We start from the raw sequence: 24,983 nt of genomic DNA, 5'->3' as shown, positions 1-24,983 counted from the left end.
GGGAGTGGTGAAGGTTCCCGTTTCTCGCCTCCCAACTTGGAGTCCTTGCGGCCAGCAGCTTGTGTGATCTTTTGGACTATCTTCTACACTTTTACATACTTGTCTCTGTACCTGTACTGATGGGTTGGATATGTTTTATAGATTTATTGGCTACGTGTCTGCTTTTCATCTTATTTGGCACTTGTTAAAATTGCTCTCTAGATATTCTATGCATTTTGAGTATAGTTATCTTTTACCTGCCGTGTATCCATGGAAAATGTTTTCCTAGTTATTGTTCATTTAATCTGGATCGATATTTGTCTTCCTGGGTGTAATGAACCCTTCGGGATGGGGGAAGGCTCGCCGGGTGGCAGGCTGTTCAGGACCTTCTGGACCCCGGGGCAGTAACCATCAGCACAGCCAAAACAAAAGCAAAAAACCAGACCCACTGTGTGCATTTCCACCTTCACACCAGGGGAAGATTGGCTCCAGTGGAGGACCAGCGATGGACTGGCCTCCTCTCATCTCAGGCTGTTTCTGCAGTTTCTCCTAGCCCGCACGATCCTGCTACCTTTCTTTTCTCGTCAGGCTTCTCCAGCTGCCACGATTACAGGTCTTTCCAAACTAGCCCCTCGCCCATCGAGCAAGGCTGCATAGCTGTTTACAGTCCGTGAATCCTCGCTTCTTCGTTTCCTCGGTTTTATTTTGCCGTTCTGGCTACTGGAGGGAAGTTTGTATTTCCTGATACCTGCACTTTGCAGCTGCGTCTCTTCTTCTGTCCCGTGGGTCCCCATGAGGGTCTGTTTCGTGCTGCTCATTGTTGTTCACATCGGGATACTTGGTCCCTTGTCTTCACTCCCTCTTTAACTGAGTGATTTAGACGGGCATCAGCAGTTTTTCCAGTTGGTACATTAGGGGAGGGAGCTAATTTTTTGTGATTTTTTTATTTTTGACAGTTTCAAATATTGCATTCATTTATTTAAAAAATTTTTTTAAGTTCCAGTCTATTTAACATGCAGTGCTGGGTTAGTTTTAGGTGTTAGTGCTCATCAAGATAAGTGTGCTCTGATCCGCTTCACCTATTTCATCCATGCCTCCCCTTTCTGTGATTATTCTTTTTTTTTTTTTTAAGATTTTATTTATTCATGAGAGACACAGAGAGAGAGAGAGAGAGATGCAGAGACACAGGCAGAGAGAGAAGCAGGCTCCATGCAGGGAGCCCGACGCGGGACTCGATCCCGGGTCTCCAGGATCAGGCCCTGGGCTGAAGGCGGTGCTCAACCGCCGAGCCACCCCAGCTGCCCTGTGATTATTTTAAACTTTATTGCTTTAAGGTCCAGTGATATGGTCTCATAAAGATAGCTACTTTTTGGGCTCTTTCTTGGGATTTCATTGTGGCTTTTGTGAATATTTCATTGTGGTCGAGAAGAATGTATGGGCTGCAGCAGTTGGTTACATCTTCTGTGTCTCAGCCTGGGTCTAGCCGGTTAGCAGAGCTGAGGTGCCGGTTCTGCCGGGTGTGTCAGCACCCTGTGGTAGACGCTCGGGTGTTCCTGACAGTTACTGGCACAGTGCGCCCCTTTTTGTTCCAATTTAAGGGTTACTTCATTTTCTAATTTTTTAAACTTACATCTTTTTTTTTTTAGCTATATTGTAACTCAGTCTTCAAGTTTTTTTTTTTTTGTAGAGCAATTTAATCCATTTACCATTGTGATTATTGGTTAAGTTGGAATCTGCGTGATGTTTTATTTTTTTAATTTGTTAGGTTTTCTTGTTCCCCTTTCTGCCCTTCTGGTGGATGTCCTTCAGCTTTTTTTTTTTTTTTTTTTTAGATTTTTAAAAATTTATTCATGAGAGAGAGAGAGAAAGAGAGGCAAAGACAGAAGCAGAGGGAGAAGCAGGCTCCCCACAGGGAGCCCGCTGTGGGACTTGATCCCAGGACCCCGGGGTTATATCCTGGGCTGAAGGCAAGCTCTAAACCTCTGAGCTACCCAGGCGTCTCTGTCCATCAGCTTTTAACAACAATACCTGATGAAGCCCATCTCTATAACCCTCAGAGCTGACCCGCTGCCCTGCACCAGCCCGCCAGCTCCTCCCTTCCGCTACCCTGACCAGGACCGTCTGTGATCCTGGGTCCCTCTTGGCTTTCCCATCAGGCAGGCATAATTAGATTCAAGCACACATCTGATCTGTTACTTTCGTCACCACCATTTATTGTATCCAAATGTTTCTTCTTTTGGGGGAATATTTAATGATATTTTTGGAACCCACCGCACAGTAGAATTTTGAGAGAAATTGAGTTTGAGATGCTCCTTAGGTGCCGATGCCCGGGAAGCAGCACCTGTCCTCTTGAAGTTTCCATGTTTGCTGTGTCAGGATGAGATCAGAGGCATGTAAAGCGGTGGGATTGAATAAGGTTTCCAGGAGAAGTTGTAGTTGGGGAAGGGGCCCAGGCCCAGCCCAGGAGCAGGCCATGTTTGTGGAGGTACAGTGGGAAGGGCCAAGGGGAGGAGTGGGAGCAAGGGTGTGTGGGGCGGCAACCTGGAGGGAAAACCAGGGGTGCTCAGCCAGGTTGGATCCAGCTCTGATCAGAATGAAGAAAAGATGGCTGGATTCAGCCACACGGGGTCACTGGTGATCACGTTCTCCTTGGAGCAGTGGGAACGCTGCTGGGTCTCTGGGGTGAAGGCGAGGTGGGGATGAGGCAGTATGTTGAGCCATGAAGGAGTAGATGGTAACCAAGGGGATCGTGGCTCCAGGGGAGACTTCGTTTGTAAAGTGGAGACAAGCAAGCAGGTGTCTGTGCTGCTGGGGGCGCGGGGGATGGGGAGGAGGAGTCGTGAGGGCCAGGAAGGAGGTGCCTGGAAGGGGGCTGTGGACAGGGTGTACCTGCACCTCTGCCCCTGTGCTCCCCAGAGGATGGGTCTGGCCACTGGCTGGGAGTGGAGGGGAGGACTGGCAGTGGAAGAGGAGGGCAGGGGGCGGGAGAGCGGGCTCCCTGGCTTGGTCTCCAAGAGCTGCTTGAAGCCGTCAACTCAAAACGTCTTCTGTCTTAATGGTTCCCAGCGCCATCATGAATTTGTTGGCCATCAAAGGAAACTTTGTAGGGGTTTTATGTCGAAGGGGCTATCCACGTGTTTCTTTGGTCCATTGTCTGTAGCCAGTCCTTTACCTATGGACAGATTCCCCACAGTGAAGCAGCTGGGCCAGGAGCTTGGCCTTCCTGCAGGGCCCTCCCAGGCAGGAGTCTGTGGCTTACGTGAATGTCCAGTTGCTCTAGCACCATTTGTCCAGGAGGCTGTCTTTTCTCCATCAAGTTGCCTTTGCTCCTCTCTCTGGACTCTCTGTTGTGTTGTGTGGATCTGTGCATCCCCTGGCTCGTCAGTACCATGCTATTGGTTATTGTAGCTTTTAGTAAGTCTTGAAATATAGAGGACTATTCTTTTCCATGAATATTGTGTTGGCTATTCTGGGACTGGTGCCTCTCCATATGAACTTTAGAATCAGCTGGTTGATTTCCAGGAAATGGCTTGCTGGGATTTTGACATTGGGATTGTGTTGAATCTATAGATCAATTTGAGAAGAATTGACATCTTCACAGCATTGAGTTTTTGGTGTATCAACATGAATACCCATCCATTTATTTAGATCTTTTATTTCCATTGGAGTTTCATATTCCAATTGTTTCTTCTGGTATATAAGAGAATAATTGACCCTTTTTTGTTAACCTTGTGTTCTGCAACCTTGCTGTCATTGCTTAATAATTCCAGGAGTTTTTTGTCAATTCTCTGGAATTTTCTACATGGATAGTCATGTCATCTCCAAACAAAGGTGGTTTTTTTTAATTAATTAATTTATTTATTTATTTAATATTTTATTTATTTATTCATAGAGACAGAGAGAGAGAGAGGCAGAGACACAGGCAGAGGGAGAAGCAGGCACCATACAGAGAGCCTGACGTGGGACTCGATCCAGGGTCTCCAGGATCGCACCCTGGGGCTGCCCAACAAAGGTGGTTTTATTTTTTCTGTCCCAATCTGTATCCTTTTATTTCTTCTTCTTCTTCTTTTTTTTTTTTTTTAATTACATCAAGTAGGATTTCCAGGACTTTGTTGACTATGAGTAGTACCGATCTTAGTACGAGAGCTTCTGAGTTTCTCGCCATTATAAGTATGTGTTAGCTGTAAGGTTTTGTCAGGGATGTTCTTTATTAAGTTAGGAAATTCCCCTTTATTCCTAGTTTATCAAGAGTTTTTATGAGGAATGGGTGTTGGATTTTTGCCAAACACTCTGAGCATTGATTGAGATTATTGCGTGGTGGTTTATCTTCCAGCCTTTTGGTGTGGTGAGTTATATTAATGGATTGTAGACTGCTGAACCAGCCTTGCATACATGGGCGGAATGCACGGTCATGGTGTATAATTCATTCCTTCATTTTTTTTTTAAAAGATTTTATTTATTTATTCATGAGAGACCGAGAGAGAGAGAGGCAGACACACAGGCAGAGGGAGAAGCAGGCTCCATGCAGGGAGCCTGACGTGGGACTCGATCCCGGATCTCCAGGATCATGCCCTGAGCTGCAGGCGGCGCTAAACTGCTGCACCACCGGGGCTGCCCCATTCCTTCATTTTTGGATTCAATTTACTAAATGCTTGTTAAGGATTTTTGTATCTATGTTCATGAGAGATATCTGTACTTTCCTTTCTTGTAACGTCTTTGTCTGGTTTTGGTGATTGGGTAATGCTCATCTCATAGAATGAGTTTGGAAGTATTACCTCTGCTTCTACCTTTTACGAGAGATTGTAAAGAATTGGTATAACTTTGTTCTTCTTTGGTATAGTTCATCGATAAACCCATCTAGGCCTGGTGTTTTTTCTTTTGGAAGGTGATTAATTTTTTTTTTAAGATTTTTATTCATGAGAGACACCGAGAGAGAGGCAGAGACACAGGGAGAGGGAGAAGCAGGCTCCCTGCAGGGAGCCTGATTGTGGGACTCGATCCCAGGACCCCGGGGTCACACCCTGGGCCAAAGGCAGACGCTCAACCGCTGAGCCACCTGAGCATCCCTTTTCTTTTCTAATATACTCATTTAGTGCTATAAAATTTCCTCTAACCATTGTTTTTACTGCATCCTACAAAATTTGGTAAGGTGTATTTTTCTATTTAGTTCAGATATTTTTTTTTGTTTCTCTTGAGGCATCCATCTTGTCCCACTTGTTAATTAGAAGTATTTCATTTAATCTACAAATATTTGGGAATATTCAACTAATTTGCTATTACTGACTTACAGTTCAATTCTCTTGTGGTCTCAGGGCATACTTTGTATGATTTCTAGTGCGTTAAATTTGTGAAAATATGTTTTCATATTCTTGCTCAATGTCCCATGTGAGCTTGAGAAGCATGTGTGTTCTGCTGTTGGATGAAGTAGTGAGGATTCTCCAGGGAAGCAGGATCAGTAGGATGTGTATATACACAGATATAACAGGAGGTTTGTTATAGGAATTGGCTCCCAGGGTTATGAATGGCAAGGTGGAGAACTGGGAAAGCTGGTGGCATAATTTAGTTCCTGTCCAAAGGCCTGAGAGTTGTCAGGAGTGCGAGGGGATGGGGTGTAAGTCCCAGTCTGAGTCTGACAGAGCCTGAGGATGGGAGAGCTGATGGCCCAGGACGGGTGGATGCCCCGGCTCAACCAGAGAGCACGTTCATCCTCTCTCTGCCCTTTGTCCTCTGCAGGCCTTCCGTGCCCACCGCACAGGGGAGGGCCTCCACTCTGCTCTGTCACCAGTTCACATGCCTCTGTGAGGGGGTTTCCAGGAGTCTTGTTTCACTAGCTCTGTGCACATCTCGTACCCTGTCAAATTCCCTGACACCGTAGCTCACAGAGTTAGTGACATCCTGGTGACTGATGACGCAGTTCATCCAAGTCCTTACTGGTTTTCTGTTGCTGGATCCATCCATTCCTGACAGGGGAGTGCTGAAGTCTCCACCTGTGACTGGATTTGTCTGTTTCTTGTTACAGTTCTACCAGTCTTTGCCTCACCTGTTTTAGTGTTTGGTTAAGTGTGTAGACAGCAGTTCTGGTGTCTTCTTGAAGTATTGACACTTTTGTCTCTATGTAACGGTCCTCTTTATCACTGATAATTGTTTTTGTCCTAACATCTGCTTGTCTGAAGTTAATATAGCTCTGCAAGCTTTCTCCCGGCGTGTATGAGCATGATGGATCTCTCTGTGTCTTTATTTTTAACGTGGGTATCTGAGAGATGACATATAGTTGGGTTTTCTTTTTTTTTTTCCAGACTGTCTACTCTGACAGGCTCTGTGTTTTCACTGGTATACGTAGACCGTTCACGTTTAAAGTGGGTATTGAGGGCAACCCCGGTGGCCCAGCGGTTTAGCGCCATCTTCGGCCCGGAGTGTGATCCTGGTGACCCGGGATCGAGTCCCACATCGGGCTCCCTGCATGGAGCCTGCTTCTCCCTCTGCCTGTGTCTCTGAGCCGCCCCCCCCCCCCCCGTCATGAATAATAAATAAATAAAATCTTTAAAAAATAAAAAAATAAAGTGGGTATTGCTCCAGCTGGACGAATATCCTTTGTGTCTGCAGCTGCTCTCCTTTGGCTTCTTCTGTGCTGTTCCTCTCCTTTTCTGACTTCTCTGGTTTTGTTTTTTTTTTTTTTTTGTTTTGTTTTTTTTTTTAATTTTTTAATTTTTTTTTTTTTTATTTATGATAGTCACACACAGAGAGAGAGAGAGAGAGAGAGAGGCAGAGACATAGGCAGAGGGAGACGCAGGCTCCATTCCCTGGGAGCCCGACATGGGATTCGATCCTGGGTCTCCAGGATCACGCCCTGGGCCAAAGGCAGGCACTAAACCACTGCGCCACCCAGGGTTCCCTGACTTCTCTGGTTTTGATTGAGCATTTTGTGTGATTTCATTTTCCCCCTTAGCAGATCAATTTTACTTCTTGCGGAAACTGGGCTTGGGTGCCCTGGAGTCTTCACGTTTACAACTCCTCTGCGTCCACTTTCAGATGCCGCTGCTTTGTCCTCTGCAGGCCTTCCGTGAGGCAGGCCTTCCTTGTAGTGCGGGCTCCTTAGAGCCGGGCAGCCCAGTGTCCCCCCTCATCCCTTGCAGCGTTGTCGTCCCTCGTTCCGTTTGTATGTGTGCTGGAATCACGCTGTCGTTAATCTGAGCAAATCCGATGGTCGATTAAAAATGAGAAAGGGGGCTCCTGGCTGGCGCAGTCGGTTGGGCGTCCGACTTCACCTTGGGTCGTGGGGTCAGGCTGTGCTCAGTGCGGAGTCTGCTTCAGACCCTCTGTCTCTGCTCCTCCCCCCACACTCCCTCCTCTCTCTCTCTCTCTCTCTCTAATAAATAAATCTCTAAAAAAAAAAAAAAAAAAAAAAAAAGATTTTACTTTACCTTCATGTGTTCCTGCTCCAGCACTCTTCTCTGTCTATGGATTCAGGTTTCTGACCTATATCATCCTCCTCCTCCCTGAAGAATTTTATTATTTCTTACAGGGCATGTAATTCCCTCTATTTTTGTTTGAAAAAGCCTTTGGTTCTTTTATACTTTTGGAGGACAGTATTTTTTTTAAGTTTTCATTTGAATTTTTGTTTCATTTTTTATTTTAGGTTTCATTTTAGTTCCAGTCAGGTAACATACTCTGTTGTATTTGAAGGGCGGCCTCGCTGGATATAGAATTCTACTCTTGTGCTCACTTTGGCTGCACATACACTAAAATAGAATTTTACTCTTTTTTTCTTTTTTTTCTTTTTTTAAGATTTTATTTATTTGGGCAGCCCGGGTGGCTCAGCGGTTTAGCGCCACCTTTGGCCTGAGGCCTGGTCCTGGAGACCCAGGATCGAGTCCCACGTCGGGCTCCCTGCATGGAGCCTGCTTCTCCCTCTGCCTGGGTCTCTCTCTCTCTCTCTCTCTCTCTGTGTGTGTGTGTGTGTCTCATGAATAAAAAATAAAATCTTTTTTTTTAAAGAAATTCTTTTCTTTTTTTTTTTTTTAAGATTTTATTTATTTATTCATGAGAGACACAGAGAGAGGCAGAGACCCAGGCAGAGGGAGAAGCAGGCTCCATGCAGGGAGCCCGACGTGGGACTCGATCCCAGGACCCCGGGATCACGCCCCGGGGGGAAGGCAACGCTAAACCGCTGAGCCACCCGGGTGTCCCATAGAATTCTACTCTTGTTTGCTTACGTGAGCCGCCCACTGTGATTCTTACCCATTTCGTTGTATAGGTTAGAATTTTTTTCCTCCAACTTCTTTCAAGACTCTCCATCTTTGGTGCTGTACAGTTTCAATATGAAATGCTTAGATGTAGTTTTTTATTATTTATTGTGCTTGGTGTCCTCTGAGCTTCTTGGATCTGTGGTTTGCTGTCTGACATTAATTTTGAAACTTCTCAGCTGTTACTTCATATTTCTTCTTTCTCTCCCCACTCCTTCTGTCGTGTCCGTCGTGCGTACATACCCCTAGTCCTCCAATATTCTGTGTGTGCTGCTCTCCGCATCTCAGAATATCCTTGGTTGATTGGCTCTCTCCTCGACCTCATGCGCCACGGGCTTCACTTCTGTTGCAGCGGCTTTGATGTGCAGCCTTTCCTTTGGGTTCTTCATCAGCGTCCTCTCCTCCTGTAGGGCTCCTTTGTTCAGGCACATTGTCTGCTTCTCCCACTAGAATCTTTAGATTAATCATAGTTACTTTATTTTTTTTTTAAGATTTATTTATTCATGAGAGAGAGAGAGAGAGACAGAGACACAGGCAGAGGGAGAAGCAGGCTCCATGTGGGGAGCCCGACGTGGGACTCGATCTCAGGTCTCCAGGATCATGCCCTGGGCTGAAGGCAGCACTAAACCACTGAGCCACCCGGGCTGCCCAATCGTAGTTATTTTAAATTCCAAGTCTGAGGATTCCAGAACCTATGTGACACCTGTGTCAGGTTCTGATGTTGTTTCTTGAGATTGAGTTTTTTCCTTGCCTGTCAGCATGGCTTGTAATTTTTTTGAAAGGTGCACGTGGTATAACAGGTAACAGAAGCTGAGCTAAGCAAGCCTTTAGCTTGAGGTATCAGTTGGCCTGCCTGGCAGTTGGGTCGTGTCCAATCTCTAGTGCCTTTGTGGTGGCTTCAGATTCCTCTGAAGTCTTTACCGTGTGCCTCAGGACTCCCAGCATAGGTACCTGGGACTCTTTCTGCTCTGATCCTCTTACCTGCGAGAGCCCTGCAGAGTGGTTTGGGGGACGGGGTGCTCTGCAATGTCAGGTTTGAGGTTCAGCCTCGTGTGGCCTGTGTTTCTGGGCTCTGACCTTCTCAAGTCCTGGAGTGAGAAGGGAAGGCTGGAGGGGCTTGTGGGGAAAGCCCTGCCCCCCGCTGAAGTAAAGCTCAGGTAAGATCTTCCCTAAAAGCCTTCCTTCATTCTGGAGAGTGCTCTGAGCTTAGTTCAGATCTGTTCCTTTGTATCCCACTGCAGAGACACACAGGATTGGTTCTTGGCCTTTCATGGTGATAACCTGTTGTGTTCCTGGGAGTCAGACCCGTGCAAGTGTCAGGCCCCCGGGATACTGTGTATCACACTCGTCTGTGCTCAGCTCCAGCCTCCTGCCCAGTTACCACCCAGCGTTCCTGTCTGCTCACGTCCACTCCCAGTGAGCCCGTCTCCACACCCTGGGAGGCCTGGGACCTCACTTCTGTGATGGGTCAAGGCGAACTCACTGGTTCTCAATTTGTTCCATGTTTTTCTTGTAAGTTTGGGAGTTAGGGCTTCCATCCTCTTTATAGGTCAGAGTTGACCCTCAAAGCCTCCGCCCTTGTTATTAATGTAGTTATTGTTAATATGCCAGAAAGCTCCAATTTTAATAGCTAAGCAGCCTATCAAAATTACTTATTCTAATAGTTTTTCAGTGGAGACTTTTGAGTTAATAGGTAATCAGCCATAATACTTGCAAATTAAAATTATTTGGTCTTCTTTTACGTCTTTTATATTTTACAGAAACATGTGCTCTACTTCCTGTCATTTGTTTTTTTTTCCCCTGTGTGCACATGCACCTTCCCATCTCATGGGTAATAAAGTGAGGGTCTTGCTATCCTTTTAAAACAACAGGGGATCCCTGGGTGGCTCAGCGGTTTAGTGCCTGCCTTTGGCACAGGGCGCGATCCTGGGGTCCCGGGATTGAGTCCCACGTCAGGCTCCCAGCATGGAGCCTGCTTCTCCCTCCTCCTGTGTCTCTGCCTCTCTCTCTCTCTCTCTCTCTCTCTCCCTCATAAATAAATAATTCTTTAGAAAAAACAACAACAACAACAACAACAGCTTCCTCTGGTGTGCCAGGCACATGGAATACAAACTGATCAACCATGCCAGGACAGCCTGGGTGCCCTCCCTGGTGCTTTGCAGCCAGTGTGCAACACTGTTGTCACTAACACTCAGCAGTGTGAGGGTGGGAGGCACCAGGAAGGAGTCCCAGTGAGGGTGTCTGCTCCCTTCCTGTCCTGGGCCCGTCTCCTGACACCTCTGCCAGGAGGCAGAGCAGGCTGCAAGCATCACCCGTTCAAAGCCAAGACAAGTGGGCCGCCAGCCCTCTAGGAGACAGATATCAAGGGACACGTCAGGAGTTCCCAGAGTGACTCTTCTAGAAGTGGCTTTTGCTCTGTGCCTGACTCCGCCCGTTTCCCTGTTACACAGGCCACTTCCCTCCGTGGTCACTGGTGGGAGCAGCAGCAGGCGGAAGCCCCACTCCTCACTCCCTGGCCTGTCCCACCTTCGTAAAATTCAGACTTGATCTCCTCCCAGATCCAAGGTTCGGTCACCTCTGGGTCTGTCTCCCCGAGGGTTTCTGGGGCACCACCTCCTAGGGTGGAACTACAGCTCCCAGAATGCCATCCTCAGCTTGCCATTCACTTCCTGCCAAGCTGCTGACAGCCAGGTGCAAGCGTTTTCCGTCAATTGGCAGAAAACAACCTTGAAGAACCTTGACCGCGTCTGGAGTTCAGAAAACTTACCATCACTGATGGGTAAGCCCACTTTCACTGTCTTGGACCAAAAACTGAAAATTTACTTTTCTTGGAGAAAATTTAAATTTTTGTTTTTGCATTTTGGTTGAGATTTTAATAAACGAAAAAAGAAATCAGAAAAATGCATATAAAAGCCTGTCCAGTTTAAAGAGGTTAAAAGTGGCAAATAGCCTTAACTCCCTTATTTTTTAGTTTTTTTTTAAATTTGTTTGACTTTTAGGTTCGTTTCACTTTTATTTTTTTTAAGTATTTTTTTAAGTATGACTTCTGTGGAGTAAATATACACAAATCCTAAAGATTTCGTTAGATGAATTGCAACATACATATGTAGGCTCTTGTGAGCTGACCTTGGGACTTAGGCTTACCCTCACCTTGCTGGTTCTCCCATGCAGCACCTCACTGGCAAAGAGGGACAGTGGCGGAGGAGCTGGCGGCGGGTGGGGGCAGTGGGGCCGGCCCGCAGGCCCAGCTGGCTTGGCGCAGTGCCTCCCGGCACCCAGGGGCGCTGCAGGGGCGGACCTGGAAGGAGGCGAGCTCCCTGCCTGCCCCGGGCCTCGCTGCCTGCCCCTCACTCCGTTACAATTCATTACAGTTGGAGAGCAAATACCCGCCAGCCGCCGAACACCCCCCCGCCCGCCCAGCCGCCTGTCCCCAGCCACGTCACCTCTCCAGCCCCTCTTCTGCGTTCTGGCTCTGGCAACCCCGTCCTCTGGGCTTCCAGCCCTGGTGCCCTTGGCCACTGCCCCAGCCCCCACCCCGAGCAGACAGTCCTCTGTCCCCTGCCTGAGCCCCCCTGGCACAGCACCTGCATTCAGACGTTGTCCCAAGGAGAGAGCGGGCAGGCTCGACCTGCGCTGGCGGAGCGCCGCGGCCCTGCCGTCTTGTCCCACAGCCCTGCGTCAGCCTCGGGGCTCGGTACAGGGGGGCAGGCTGGGCTCTGCGTCTGTCTGCGTTGTTAGCCGGGTGGTTGAGCACAGTCCCCTGCTCCCTGTCCCTTCATAGGACCCTCCCTGGAGCCCCTGTTCCTGACCCCTCTCTCCTGCTGGTGTCCCTTTGATTTGATGCCTGCGAGCAAACAAGGACTGAGGCGGAGGATCACCTTCAGGGCCTGGGCCCCTGGAGGGGTGTTGGGAGGACATCCACAGGTCCAGGCTCTGGCCTGGGACCGCTGTGCGCGTCCTCCCCTCCGGCCCCCTGAACCACGCCTCACACTGCAACCTATTGTTGCCATAATTCAGACACCTCTTTAGAAATTGGATATTTTAGCCCTAAATAGTTCTGGGTTTTCTTAAAATACCAGACAATCTGCAGCAGAAGGCCCTCTGCCTGTGGGCAGCAGTTGGCCAGCACAGACCAGAGGCCCTGGGAGGCTGGTGTCACCTCACCGCTCATCAGCCTGTGCTGTAGTGACATAGTAAACAGGTCCTGGGAAGGCGTTTTGGCCTCTGATTTTTTTTTCTTAAGTTTGTTTGTTTTGTGGAAGTTTTGCCTCTGAATGTTTTCATTGCAGTACAATTTACGTAAGTGAAACAGCCCTCAGGTGCTCCCCTCCATGACTTTGGATGGGTGCAGACACCTGTGTGACCGCGACCCCACCCAGAATCCCCGGGTTCTCTGGTGCCCACCCGCCCCGGCCCCCACCCGACAGCCTCATCGTAGCTCCATTTACCTCTTCTAGAATTTCATGCAGATGAAATCACAGAATAAGTACATGTTTGTGTCTGGCCTTTCTTTTGTGGCAAGGCGGTTTGGGCGGTTGGGAGGGAAATCTGATAGTGTTTCCTTGCTGCCTTGTGATCAATGTGGTGAGAACTCTGTACTTTTTGTAACTTACAGGTTTTCTCTGACCGTTTGTAAGGTCTGTTTTCATGAATATTCCAGAGGAACTTGAAGGAGTACTCCCTAGTTTTCAGTTCAGAGTGCCATGCCCCTGGTTGTGTAAGGCGTGCTGCTCACTTGGACACAGAGTAGGCCGGGATCCCCTTTCGTTGCTCTCCGCCAGCACCCGCGTGTCTGCCGCGGCTGCGTTTTGGATGCTGCTGCATTTGCTGCTGCGATGTCTCCGTGGTGACTTGCACCCTCAGTGTCCCAGAGAGCCGTTCTTCGTCTGGCTTAACGCATTTCGGCTTGAAGTTCATCGTCCCCCATAGTGGGATCGTGATGCTTGCTTTCGTGGTGCCTGCTTTTTCCCGGCTCCAAAACGCCTTTCTGAACCGCTTGGTTCCTGGTGCATCGTGCATAGCGAGAGTTGAAGGTCTTGCTTTGTGATACAGTCTGAAAAGCTTTTTCCTTTTTATGTGAGTTCAGGTGTGTTTGGCCTTAGTTCTGCCTTATTTTATTTTATTTTATTTATTTATTTTTTAAGATTTTACCTATTCATGAGAGAGAGAGGCAGAGACACAGGCAGAGGGAGAAGTAGGCTCCACGCAGGGAGCCCAATGCAGGACTCGATCCCGGGACCCCAGGACCACCCCGAGCCGAAGGCAGACGCTCAACCGCTGAGCCACCCGGGCGTCCTTAGAGTAAAAACATTCCCCACTTGGCCTGTGCCTTGGTTTGCCCACCTGGGGGACGTTGCTGCTCAGGGGTGGACTGTGGGCCTGCTCGTAGCCCCTGCCCCAGCTCCCATCTTCCAGCAGCTTCTATGTGTACACGGTCAGGACGTCAACCGCCTGGGACTAGTCCCTGTTCTCCCGGCGAACACATCCAGGACTTACTGGGAATCCCTTTGCCGTCCCTTCCCCGTAGCCTCCGGGCAAAGCCTGCCCCGTGGCCGTGTCCTCAGAGGATTCGCAGGAGCAGACTTCCCAGCATGTTAGTGTTGAGACTGCCCGATGTGGCGCCGTCTGGCAGGAGCACAGCGTGAGCTCACATGCACATGAAATTGTCCAGTAGCAACACTGAAAAGGTAAAGAGAGGTGTGGAGAGAGAGAGAGAAAGAGAAGAAAAGAAAAGAAAAAAGAAAAGGAAGGGAAGGGAGAGAGAAGGGAAGGGAAGGGAGAGAGAAAGAGAGAAAAAGAAAAAAGAAAAGAAAAGAAAAGAAAAGAAAAGAAAAGAAAAGAAGGAAGGAAGGAAGGAGGAAGGAAGGAAGGAAGGAAGGAAGGAAGGAAGGAAGGAAGGAAGGAAGGAAGGAAGGAAGGAAGAGGGATCCCTGGGTGGCGCAGCGGTTTGGTGCCCGCCTTTGGCCCAGGGCGCGATCCTGGAGACCCGGGATCGAATCCCACATCGGGCTCCCGGTGCATGGAGCCTGCTTCTCCCTCTGCCTGTGTCTCTGCCTCTCTCTCTCTCTGTGACTATCATAAATAAATAAATACCTTAAAAAATTTAAAAAAAGAAAAAGAAAGAAAGAAGAAAGAAAGAAAGAAAGAAAGAAAGAAAGAAAGAAAGAAAGAAAAAGAAAGAAAGAAAAAGATGAAATTAACTTTAATAATATATTCTGTTTAACTCGGGGCCCCTGACTGGCTCAGTCAGAGGATCGTGCGACTCTTGATCTTGGGTCGTGAGTTCAAGCCTTGTGGTGCGTATGGAGGTTACTAAAAACTACATAAATAAAAACTTTAGGGGCACCTGGGCGGCTCAGGTGGTTAGGCATCTGTCAGGTCATAGTCCTGAGGTCCTGGGATCGAGCCTTACGCTGGGCTCTCTCCCTCTCTGCCCCCTGCCCCCAGCTCATGCTTTCTATCTCGAATGAAAATGAAGTCTTTAAAAAAAAAAAAAAAAACTTAAAAAAATTTTTATTTAGCCCCATAGGGTCTGAAAAACATGATCGTTTCAACATATAATCACCAAAACCAAAAAGTTACTGGGATGTTTGACATTCTCCTTTATTCCTTGAGTTTTTGAAATCCAGTGCATCTTCCCCTTGAAGCACATCTGTGTGGACCAGCGACATCAGGTGTCAGGTGTGCACGTGTGGCCGCGAGCGGCCGTGTCAGCACAGGTCTGTAGCCCGTGTGTCGCACAGAGTTGTGGCAGCTACAAAGGCCTTGGTGCTCGTGCTCTGTGCATGTTGTGAGTGTGGCTGTGGCATCTTCTGCTGGACGCTGTCAGGAGCCTGGTGTGCTCTCCGCCCTGCGGACTTCCTTGCCTGTTCACACAGTCATATACATGGCATCGAGCGTGTGGCCAGAGTGTCTGGCTTTTTTCCCTTGGTTCCCCCACATGTGGCACGTGTCAGGGCTTCACTCCTTTTTATGGCTAGTGCTGTTCGCCGTCTGGCTGGGCCACACGCTGTCATCCACCCGTCAGCTGTGAGCAGCAGCCCGGCCCCTGGGGATGTGTGCCCTGCCATCAGGGGGACACCTAGCAGCGGCCCTGGAGCGGCCCGACCCTCGCGGGGGCCCGTGGCACATGCCCGCAGCACAAGGGGCTCTCGGCCTCCTTGACTCTGTCTTCGTGTCACTCTTCTCAGGCCGTGTGTGGCTGGCTCGGCCCTGAGCCCCACACCGTCCATGGGGCTGCTTCCTGAGCTGCCTCCACGTCAGCTTCCTCGGGCTGCTCTGCGCTGTGTCTCCCCCAGTTCTTAGGGCTCCTGCTTTCTTGACACTGCTCTCCTTCGTTCTTTTTTTAAAAGGAAACATTACAGGGATGCCTGGTGGGGGGGGGGGGCCTCAGTGGTTGAGCATCTGATAACTTGAGCTCCTAGATTCACTTGTGCCTGAGCAACCCCTGGACTCTTCATAGGGACCATATATAAAATTCTCCTCTACATCGAGTTGGATCTCTGATATTCGCCGCTAAAATGGCCCCAAGTATGGGCCCCTGGGGGGCTCTGCGGTTGAGCGTCTGCCTTCGGCCCAGGGTGTGACCCCGGCGTCCCGGGATCGAGCCTGCTTCTCCCTCCGCCTGTGTCTCTGCCTCTCTCTGTGTCTCAGGAATAAATAAATAAAATCTTAAAAATAAATAAAATAAACATTACTGTATATATTTTATTTGTTTTAAAGATTTATTTCAAAAACAGAGGAATTGGGGATAGGACAGGGGCAGAGGCAGAGGGAGAGAAGCAGCCTCCACTGAGTGCCCGAGGCCGCGGTCCTGAGGTCATGACCTGAGCTGAGATCCAGAGTCAGGGCTCCTCGGCCTGCGCCGCCGGCGCCCTCAGCTCCCTGGTTCTTCATCTCCCACCAGGGCTCTTCCTCCCCAGTGGCTTCGCCCGGTGCCAAGTCCCCGGTGCTGAGCCGGTGCTCGCGGCCTCCCCGGGCGGGGACCGTGGCAGGTGGCAGCCCCCGCGCTCTGCGCTCCTCCCGGCGTCCACTCTGAGGCCAACTCCCACGGCTCAGCTCCCACAGCCAGCGTGAGGGAGACGCGGAGCGGGCCCCATGTCCGGCGGCTGCTCCTGGCCTCGAGACGGCAGGCCCTCCCGCCATGCCCTCCGCGCCGTCCTGTCTTCCCCAGGGGGAGGCGGGCAGGGACGGGAGTGGTAGCTCCCTGTGGAGATGGTAACGACCGGCCTGCGCCCTCAGAGCCCCGGGAACCTTGGGGGGGATTCGGGGGAACCCGGCGCGCTCCCACTCCGGGAGGCCCCCCGGCAGCCCGGCCCGGAGGACGCCGTCGGGGAGACGGGACCGGCCGTCGGGGAGCCAGGCGGGCCAGGACGGCCTTCCCTCCGTGCCGCCAGACCGAGTGCCTCAGAGGCCGCGGCCGGCTGAGAAAACAGAATTTCTCTTTATTGTGGAAACCTCGGATCCCGTTGTCCTTCACGCCCAGACCCTCCTCTCTTTTCTGCGTAGGAGCCGCGGACATGTGCTCATCACTTGGCCTTTTTCTCGCCCTCTCGACAGGTGGCCAGTGGCATGTTCGTGCTCACGTAGGGTTTGCTGTAATGGTGAGGGCGTGCTTCCACACGCGGTGTGCACATCCACACAAAGCAGGGCGTACGTAGGAGTCCACTGGATGCGGAGCCCACTGACCGCCTCTTCCTTTTGTCCTCAGAGCCCCCCACGATGAACCCCGTGGTGGAACCGCTGTCCTGGATGCTGGGGACCTGGCTGTCAGACCCGCCGGGAGCCGGGACCTTCCCGACACTGCAGCCCTTCCAGTACCTGGAGGAGGTGTGCATCTCCCACGTGGGCCAGCCTGTGCTGAACTTCTCGTAAGTGCCCCCACCCCGACTGCCTGTGAGCAGCACCAGGCTGAGACACGCAGGCGCCAGGCGGGTTGTGTTTCAGAGAGGCACCCTCTCCCTGCCCTGACTCTGGTCACACTTGGGTAATGGCACTTTCTGGGTCTCTCATGTATCTGAAGGTGTGAGGCTGAGCACAAAACCTCATCAGGCTTGTTTGTGCAAACGCAAAAGTAAGTGCTTGTGCTCAGATCCCTCGTTCCACGCAGTACCTGATGTGAAGTCACCCCCATGTTACTGAAAACAGAATGGCCTGGCTTTCTTTTAGAATCCCTCCTGCCCCTGAGCTACTTGAGGTCTCAGGGAAGCTGTCAGTATATGTAAGTCATCCCTATACCCAGCGCAGGGCTTGAACTTACAGCCTTGGGATCAAGACCTAAACTGAGATCAAGGGTCGGACACCTAACCTCCTAAGCCGCCCAGGCGCCAGACAGCTACGTTGTTTTATATTTGGAGGGTGGGGATGCTTTATAAAGTGAGAAGAGCGTCCGATACCTGGGGCTTCACCTTTCCTGCTGTCCACAGGTTCAACGCCTTCCATCCGGACACACGCAAACCCATGCACAGGGAGTGTGGCTTCATCCGCCTCAAGCCCGATACCAACAAGGTGGCCTTTGTCAGCGCCCAGAACACAGGTACGCCTCCCTTGGTGGCTGTCCCTGGCCTGCCCCCTGCCCGCACGCCCTGCATGCCAGCAGCGGGGTGGCCACGGGGGGAGGCAGCATCTGCCTCCTGCTTTCCAAGTGACCTCCGGGTGTGTCCGTGCTCATGGTCATGTTTGTGGGGGACGACTGAGCGCTTGTCCATGTGGGAAGCGTCAGGCGTTTGGACAGGCTCAGTGGGGCTGCGGGAGGGCGCTGGTGAGAGGAGGCTGATTCCCTTTTCTCCTGAGTTCCTCAGCAGCAGCCCACGACAGAGCCTGTGTCTGCCGCAGCTCACAGATGTTTCCTGTGTGAGTGAGAACGGGGGGCTCGCTGTGCAGCCAGACGTCCTCTGTCTGGAACTCTGCTCTGCCCCAGTGTGAGGTCACCCTAAGGTAGTTAACCCGGTTCGTGAGTTAGAAATTACTCAAGAACACCTGCCTGACCTTTACCTCGTTCATAGGCTCCAGTGAGTCTCACTTCCTAAAAGCTGGTGGACGATCAGAGCTAGCCTGTCCCCGCAGAGTGGGCCTGCCCAAGGCCTTGGCGAGCTAGAAATCGGGGGGACTTCGGCCCCTGGGGAGGGGGGGTCCTTGTCCTATTTGATGGGGCAGGGCCGGGGTCAGGGCAGTGACCCCCCCAGAGTGACCCCTCCACAGACCCCCTGCCCTGGCTGTGAGAGTCTTTCCCCCTTGATGCCCAGGAGGCTCAGTGCTGGAAGGGGACAGGTTGTTGCCTCACTGGCTTCAGAGTTCAGACCTGTTGAAGCCTTGGGTGCAAAAGGTGGTGGTAGGGGCAGTGGTACCAGGAAGCCATGGGCAGGCTGTTGAGGACTCCCGGCCCCCGCAGGCATCGTGGAGGTGGAAGAGGGCGAGGTGAACGGGCAGGAGCTGTGCATCACGTCCCACTCCATCGCCAGGATCTCATTCGCCAAGGAGCCCCACGTGGAGCAGGTGAGCCTTCCCTCTCAGATGCCATGTGCTCAGTAATAAGGGGGTCATGAGTCCCCCCGGCCGCAGGCAGCCTTTCCCCTGGATCTCGGAGGCCTGCGTGTGCCGTCATCTTGTTGCTCCCCCCACATGCCGAGGTGGAGGTGTGCGCGGCGGAATCGTCTGGTCCCCGGCAGCTGGGCCCCTAGGGGTCATCAGGTCGGCTGTGGTTCTTCTGTCACAAACATCATATTACATTTGTGGTGTTCTCTTTGGTAAATAAATCCACATCCATTGGGAGAGTTCAGAGGACAAGGACCTTTGGGATATCGACGCAGATCATTAAATTGCTTTCCTTGGTGGCCGCGTTCCCGCCAGTGCTGCAGGAGCACACCTGGTACCCTGCGCCTGTGTCCCCACGGCCTGGCTGCAGACTTGCTGGGGACGGTATCTTGTTTTACCTTAAGGGCGCCAGGGAGCATTGTCCGTGCTTGTTGGCCGTTTGTGCTTCTTGCCCCGTACGGCAGACGCTCGAAGTCCTTGCCTGTGTTTCAGTGGCTCTCATTTTCTTTCTGATTTAAGGGAGCTTTCTGTGTCCCGTGGCTGGTACTCTCTGCCCTTTACGTGGCAAATGTTTCCGCATTTGGTGGCTTTTGTGAGTTTGGTTGGGGTGCGCTCTACTCACAGGTTGTGAGCTTTCCTGTAGTTCTCTCCGGGGGTCTTCCCCTTCATGGGGTCTGGGTTTGGGTTTCTTTTTTTAAAAAAAAAAAAAATAGATTTTATTTATTTATTCATGACAGACACAGAGAGAGAGAGAGAGAGAGAGGCAGAGACACAGGCAGAGGGAGAAGCAGGCTCCATGCAGGGATTCCGACGTGGGACTCCATCCCGGGTCTCCAGGATCACACCCTGGGCTGAAGGCGGTGCTAAACCGCAGGGCTTCCGGGGCTGCCCTGGGCTTGGGTTTCTACTCAGATGATGACATCAACTCTTCTGCACCTTTGTAGCGTCCCTTTCACACCTCGACCTTAGTCCCTCCCAGATGTGTGTTCACATGATGCGTGCACAGACGGGTGACCAGCAGCCCCCCAGATGTGGAATGTCTTGCCTCTCGGGCCTGTCTCCATAGATGGGGGAGAAGGGTCCTGTTGTCTACTTTTTCTCTGATAGTGATTCAAAGTCGTGTAGTAAGTTGGGTTACCGTAGTCCTGTGTCCCATTTACTATCCGGGGCGGGTTGGTATTCTTTCCTCGACATTTTCTTGGTTAAGTGTTCTGTGTTCCCTCCTCTGGACGGACCGTCACGCGGGTCTGTCCAGGTCTGCACCCTTCACACCAGGATCACGTAAACACGTGAGTTAACCTGAGGTCAAGGGGAGTTCTGGTCAGTAGCCGTGTGAGTGGTGTGGTGCTGCGTCGTGCTGTCTCGGGTGTAGTTTGGGTGCCAAGTTACTTTTTGACTTTAATCATGCAGGTCTTGGGTAGTTCACGGCAGGGTATTGCTGTAGCACTTTCTAGTTAGTTTTCGTGGCGCTGGCTTCCGCTAGCATGTGGCTTCCACTCCATCTTCTGATTGTGTTGATGGTGGGGAGGCCTCTGGTTTGTGCGCGCCTCTGCTGGCCAGGACTGTCCGTCCTGACGGCTGGTCCGCAGGCACAGCCCTGACGGAGCCGGGGGGAGTCCAGGCTGGTGCTCACCCCGCGAGGTGCTTGCCCCGGGCCACACGGTGGCGGGCAGCCTGGGCTGGGTCAGGAGCCCCTGTGTCTGTACGGGGACAGTGATACTCAGGAATGGCCTTTAACTTTCATCAAATGCTTTTGCTGCCTCTTTTGGGAGGATTCTGTGTTTTTCCACTTGAAGCTGTTGATGCAGTGAATTGTATTAATAACTTCTGAGTGTTGAGGTGTGTCTGCTTTTTGAAGAGAACGCCCACTTGTCCTGATTCTGGTATCACAGTTACTCGTAGAGGCCGCTGGGAGCCTTTTCACTGTTTCTGTTCCCTGACAAGGAATAGAAGCCCTTGGAGATGGCCTGTTCCTTGTAGATGTCCTCGGGGTCCTCAGGACGCATCTGGGCGCCGCAGGCGGTGGGGGTTACCCGGCCTTCCTACCCCCTGCGACTGCAAGGCCAAGGCTCCCAGGACCAGGGCTCTTCCATCTAGATTTTCAGGGTTTGAGAAAGAAGGAACGCTTACTGCTTTCTCTGTCTGCATTCTGCGTCCCCTTTGTATTTCTGATCTTTTCTGTCTTTGTTTTTTCTTTTTCTTGCTCATACTTGCCAGAGTTTACTTTATCATGGTTTATTTTTTTGAGGGTGTTGATTTTCTTTTATATTACTGGAGAACTAACTTGGAGTGTTATGAATTAAACACAGGAATCCCTCTCTGTAAAAGGAGGGGAAGGAGACGTGAAGCCTATGGGTGGGGAGCATGGTGAGGGCAGGACCCCCGCGGGGGAGCACAGTGAGGGCAGGACACCTCTGGGTGGGAGCACGATGAGGGAAAGAGCCCCTGGGGGGGAGCACAGTGAGGGAAGGACCCCCTGGGAGGAGCACAGTGAGGGAAGGACCCCCTGGGGGGGAGCACGGTGAGGGAAGGACCCCCTGGGGGGGAGCACGGTGAGGGAAGGACCCCTCCGGGAGGGGACCAGAGGAGGGCTCAGCTCTGCAGTGACATGGCTGACCATCGACCGGCTGGGTATGCCTCGGTGGGCCTCCCTGCTGGGTCAGTGTGGACAGACCTGGAAGGGAGGGAGCCGGGGAAGAAGGCCTCTGTCCTCCAGAGGCTGGTGGCCAGAGTCCTGGGAGCAGCAGGTGTCAGGACAGGTCCCATTGTGTGCCGTTGGAGCCTGACCTCATCGCTTCTGTTACCTGCTCTGTGTGCTCGGCCACTCGAGACCCCACACGGCGCCCACGGCAGCCCTGAGACGCAGCGGGGCCACGCAGCACCAGAGAGGCCCCTGCCTTCCAGAGACTCCACCTGTACTCCGGTACCCTGAGGTGCTGCCCCTGCGGCCGGACTGCTCTGCTGGCCTCAAGGAGGCTCCCCTCCCCTCCCCTCCCCTCCCCTCCCCTCCCTTCCTGGCAAGTCCCGTCCAGGTCCTCTGAGTGGCTCCCACTGCGCGTCCCCTTCCTGACACTTGCTCTTCCGTCACTTGGACGTGAGCCCCTCCTCAGTACCCTTCCAGTCTGTATCTCTTCATCTGTTTCTGTTGCTGAGAAACAAGAGTGCTTAATTTTAGGTGGTTCAGTTTCCTGGGCTCTCCTTTCTGAATTGGTTTTCTGTTTCTTGGTTAGGTAGGCTTCCTGAAAACAGGTCAAAAAATATATATATTCTCTCTTTTGTTTTCCTGGAAGCATCAGCTTGGCCTAAAACCTCCCCTTCAGGTCATTCATTCACCTAGAACGGAGTTTTGTGCAGATGAACATCTGGCCGTCCCAGGTGCCCTGCTTGCCTGCCCCCACCCCCACCCCCCTGCCAGTTCACGCTCACTTGCATGAATTACTAGAACTTTCGTCTTTTACTTAACACCCCCACCCCGTGGAGGTATAATTGGCGGCCAGTTAGTGTGCGCACAGCAGGTGTCCACCCTCGGAGCTACCTCAAGAGCCTGTGCCCCCTGGCCGGCCCCCAGCTTTCTGTCCCTACAGACCAGATTGGCGTCTTCTAGGACTCATTGCACACAGAGCCTTACGGTATTTGCTCCTTCGCTCAAGTTCATCCTGTCGCTTTCAGTGGTACTTTGGGTACGTTTGATTCTGAGTCGTGTGCTGCTGGGGCGAACGTTCCAGCTTTGTCTCCTCTGTTGGCAGACACCGATGGCCTCGTGCCTGGGCCCTTAGGAGGAAAGCTGCTGTGAGCATGTGTGCGCGTCTTGGTGTGCACGTGTGAGTACCTCGGGCTGCGGCTGCTGAGCCACGTGGGGGCACCAGGCAGGTGAGCAGGAGCCGCTCCACCGCTGCCCCCCCGCTCCCCCGCCCCGCTGCCCTGCTGGCCCCTGAGTGTTGGCTGTCCTGGTGGCAGCAAAGGGGCGTCTTGCGTGGTCACCTACGGTTCCGGGTGACTGATGTAGCTCATCCTCCCCTGGTGCATATTTGCCGCTTCCCTGTTGTGTGGAGGGTGCCGAGATCCTGGGCCCCCTTTTCCGGCGGCTTGCGGTTCTTACTACTGGGCTCTGAGTACGTGTCCGGGGGCAGGTTCGCGTCAGGTGCGTGTGTCCCCGGCTTATGACTTGCCCTCTCATTTCTTTTACGAAGTGTTTTACTTCTCATTTTCCACTATCAGCTGTTTTTTATACTCTGTGCTTTTTGTGCCCTGCCTTTACTTCTTTGGCTTAACCCAGGCAGCAGAGATTTTTAACCCTTGTTTTCTCCCAAGAATTTTTATGGTCTTTAGTTTTGGAATTTGTGTTTTTGAACGGTATGAAGTAGGGGTCAAGATTCTCTGACTTTCTTTCCCCCATAGCTGTTGTCCCAGTTTGTTGAAAAGTCTGCCCTCATCGCCGCCACCACAGGAAGGTGCCTTGCCCGGGCCCGGGTCTGCACGGTGCTGGACCCAGGTGATCCCTGAGGTCTGTGCCCTGAGACCACGTGGCCTGGGTTACTGTCGCTTCATAGGAATGTTTGCGATCAGATCGTATCATTGCCCAACTTTTTTTTCCTTTTCTGCAAAATTGTTTTGGCTACTCAAGAACCCTTTGCATTTCCGTATGAATTTTGGAATGAGTTTGCCAACGTCTAGCATTCTTTAGAATTAATTGAGTTTCTGGATTAATTTGGGAAGTACCATCTTCAGAAAACTGACTGTCCTAGTCCAGTACACGGGTGAACCTCTCCACGTGTGCAGGCATCTGTCGCCGTGAGTTGTTTGTAGTTCTAAGGGTGCAATTAGGTTTATGTCTGGGTATTTGTGGGTTTGGGATGCTATTATAAATGATTTTTAAATTTTCCCGATTATTGCTGCTAGCTCATAGAAATACATTTGACTTTTACACATTGGTTTTATGTCCTGTAAGCTTCTCAAGTTCACTGTTTTATTTTACTTATTTTTGTAATAGATTCTTTGGGGTTGTCTACACACTCAGTCCTGCCGTCTGCTATTATAGACGCTGTCACTTCTTTCTTTCCAGTCTCGATGCCACTTGCTTTTCTCCTGCACTAGGACGTAGGAAAGGATGGCCTACAGATGGTTTAGTCCAGGCGGGAGTAGACGCCAGGCCCTGTGCTCTGTTCACGGGAGCCGCTCCGTCTGTCACCACTGGCTGTGATGGTCACTGTCGGGTTCTGACTGATGCCTTTTACCATATTATGTTTTCTTATATTCATAGTCTGCCGGCTTTTGAAAATTGTAAATGAGTGTTGAATTCTGACAAGTGCTTCTGCTGTAACTATCGAGGTGCTTGTGTGATTTTTTTTCTCCTTTATTCTCTTAATGTGGTGAGTTATGGGAACAGGATTTCAGATATTGACGTTCTTTGGATAAACCCCACCTGACCGTGACGATTTATCGTTTTTATCTATTGCTAGATTTATATATTACTAAAATACATCATGTTGAAGGATTTTTGCGTCATAGTGTTTCTTTTATTCTAGTTGTCCTGAGTTTAATTTCCTCTCTTTTGAGCTCTTAAACAGGAAACTTACCTCATTGATATTTAGCCCATTTTTTGTGGTCCAGACCCCGGGATCACACCCCGAGCCAAAGGCAGACGCTCAACCGCTGAGCCACCCAGGCATCCCCATTTTTGGTTTATAATGCACTTTTGGAAACTATGAATTTTCTGCTAAGCTTTGCCTCAGCTGCGTCTGCTGGTATTACCTCCTAGCTCAAAATACCTTCCTGGTGACTTTCTTCTTTGAACTGGGTCACCTAGAAGTATGTTACTTACTTGCCAAATATTTGAGGATTTTCTGCATATTCTGTTGCTAACGATCTCTAATTTAATTCTGTAGAGCCCAGAGAACGTGCTCTCAGAGTGACTCTGTGCCACCACAGTACATGATACAACTTGGGGGGGCACCTCATGTGCGCTCCAAATAAATAGGTTTTTGAGAGTTGTTGGGTCTAGTGGACTGAAATGCCAGTTAGGTCAAGTCGATGGATGACATCACTAAGATTTCCTTCACACGACTGATTGTTTTTGGCGGAGGGGGTTCTGGTTCTGATTACCGAGAGGTGCTAAAATCTCCACCGATGATCTAGGTTATTTCTGTTCCTTTTTTTGGTGCTGTTTTTGCTTCATGACTTTGAAGCTCTGTCCTTAGATGCATACATATGATATGTAAATATACGCAT

General features: G+C 51.0%; 1 protein-coding gene across 2 annotated transcripts in view; it reads left to right on the top strand.

Moving 5' to 3' along the window:
- Positions 1-24,983, top strand: part of THAP4 (THAP domain containing 4) — a 38,568-nt gene that overhangs the window by 3,846 nt on the left and 9,739 nt on the right. Inside the window, exons 1-4 of one of the 2 annotated variants that reach the window (XM_038574458.1) lie at positions 10,691-11,001; positions 16,933-17,092; positions 17,648-17,757; positions 18,613-18,716. In XM_038574458.1, coding sequence (XP_038430386.1) covers positions 10,998-11,001; positions 16,933-17,092; positions 17,648-17,757; positions 18,613-18,716 — 378 coding nt within the window. In that variant the 5' untranslated portion in view covers positions 10,691-10,997. Of the gene's footprint in view, positions 1-10,690; positions 11,002-16,932; positions 17,093-17,647; positions 17,758-18,612; positions 18,717-24,983 lie in introns of those variants that run through there. The other variant, XM_038574457.1, reaches the window with a different exon arrangement.

The sequence above is a fragment of the Canis lupus genome, chromosome 25 (assembly GCF_011100685.1).
Source record: "Canis lupus familiaris isolate Mischka breed German Shepherd chromosome 25, alternate assembly UU_Cfam_GSD_1.0, whole genome shotgun sequence".
Taxonomy (NCBI): Eukaryota; Metazoa; Chordata; class Mammalia; order Carnivora; family Canidae; genus Canis; species Canis lupus.
The sequence above is the reverse complement of the archived record's forward strand: the minus strand, read 5'-3'. Positions and strand labels throughout refer to the sequence as shown.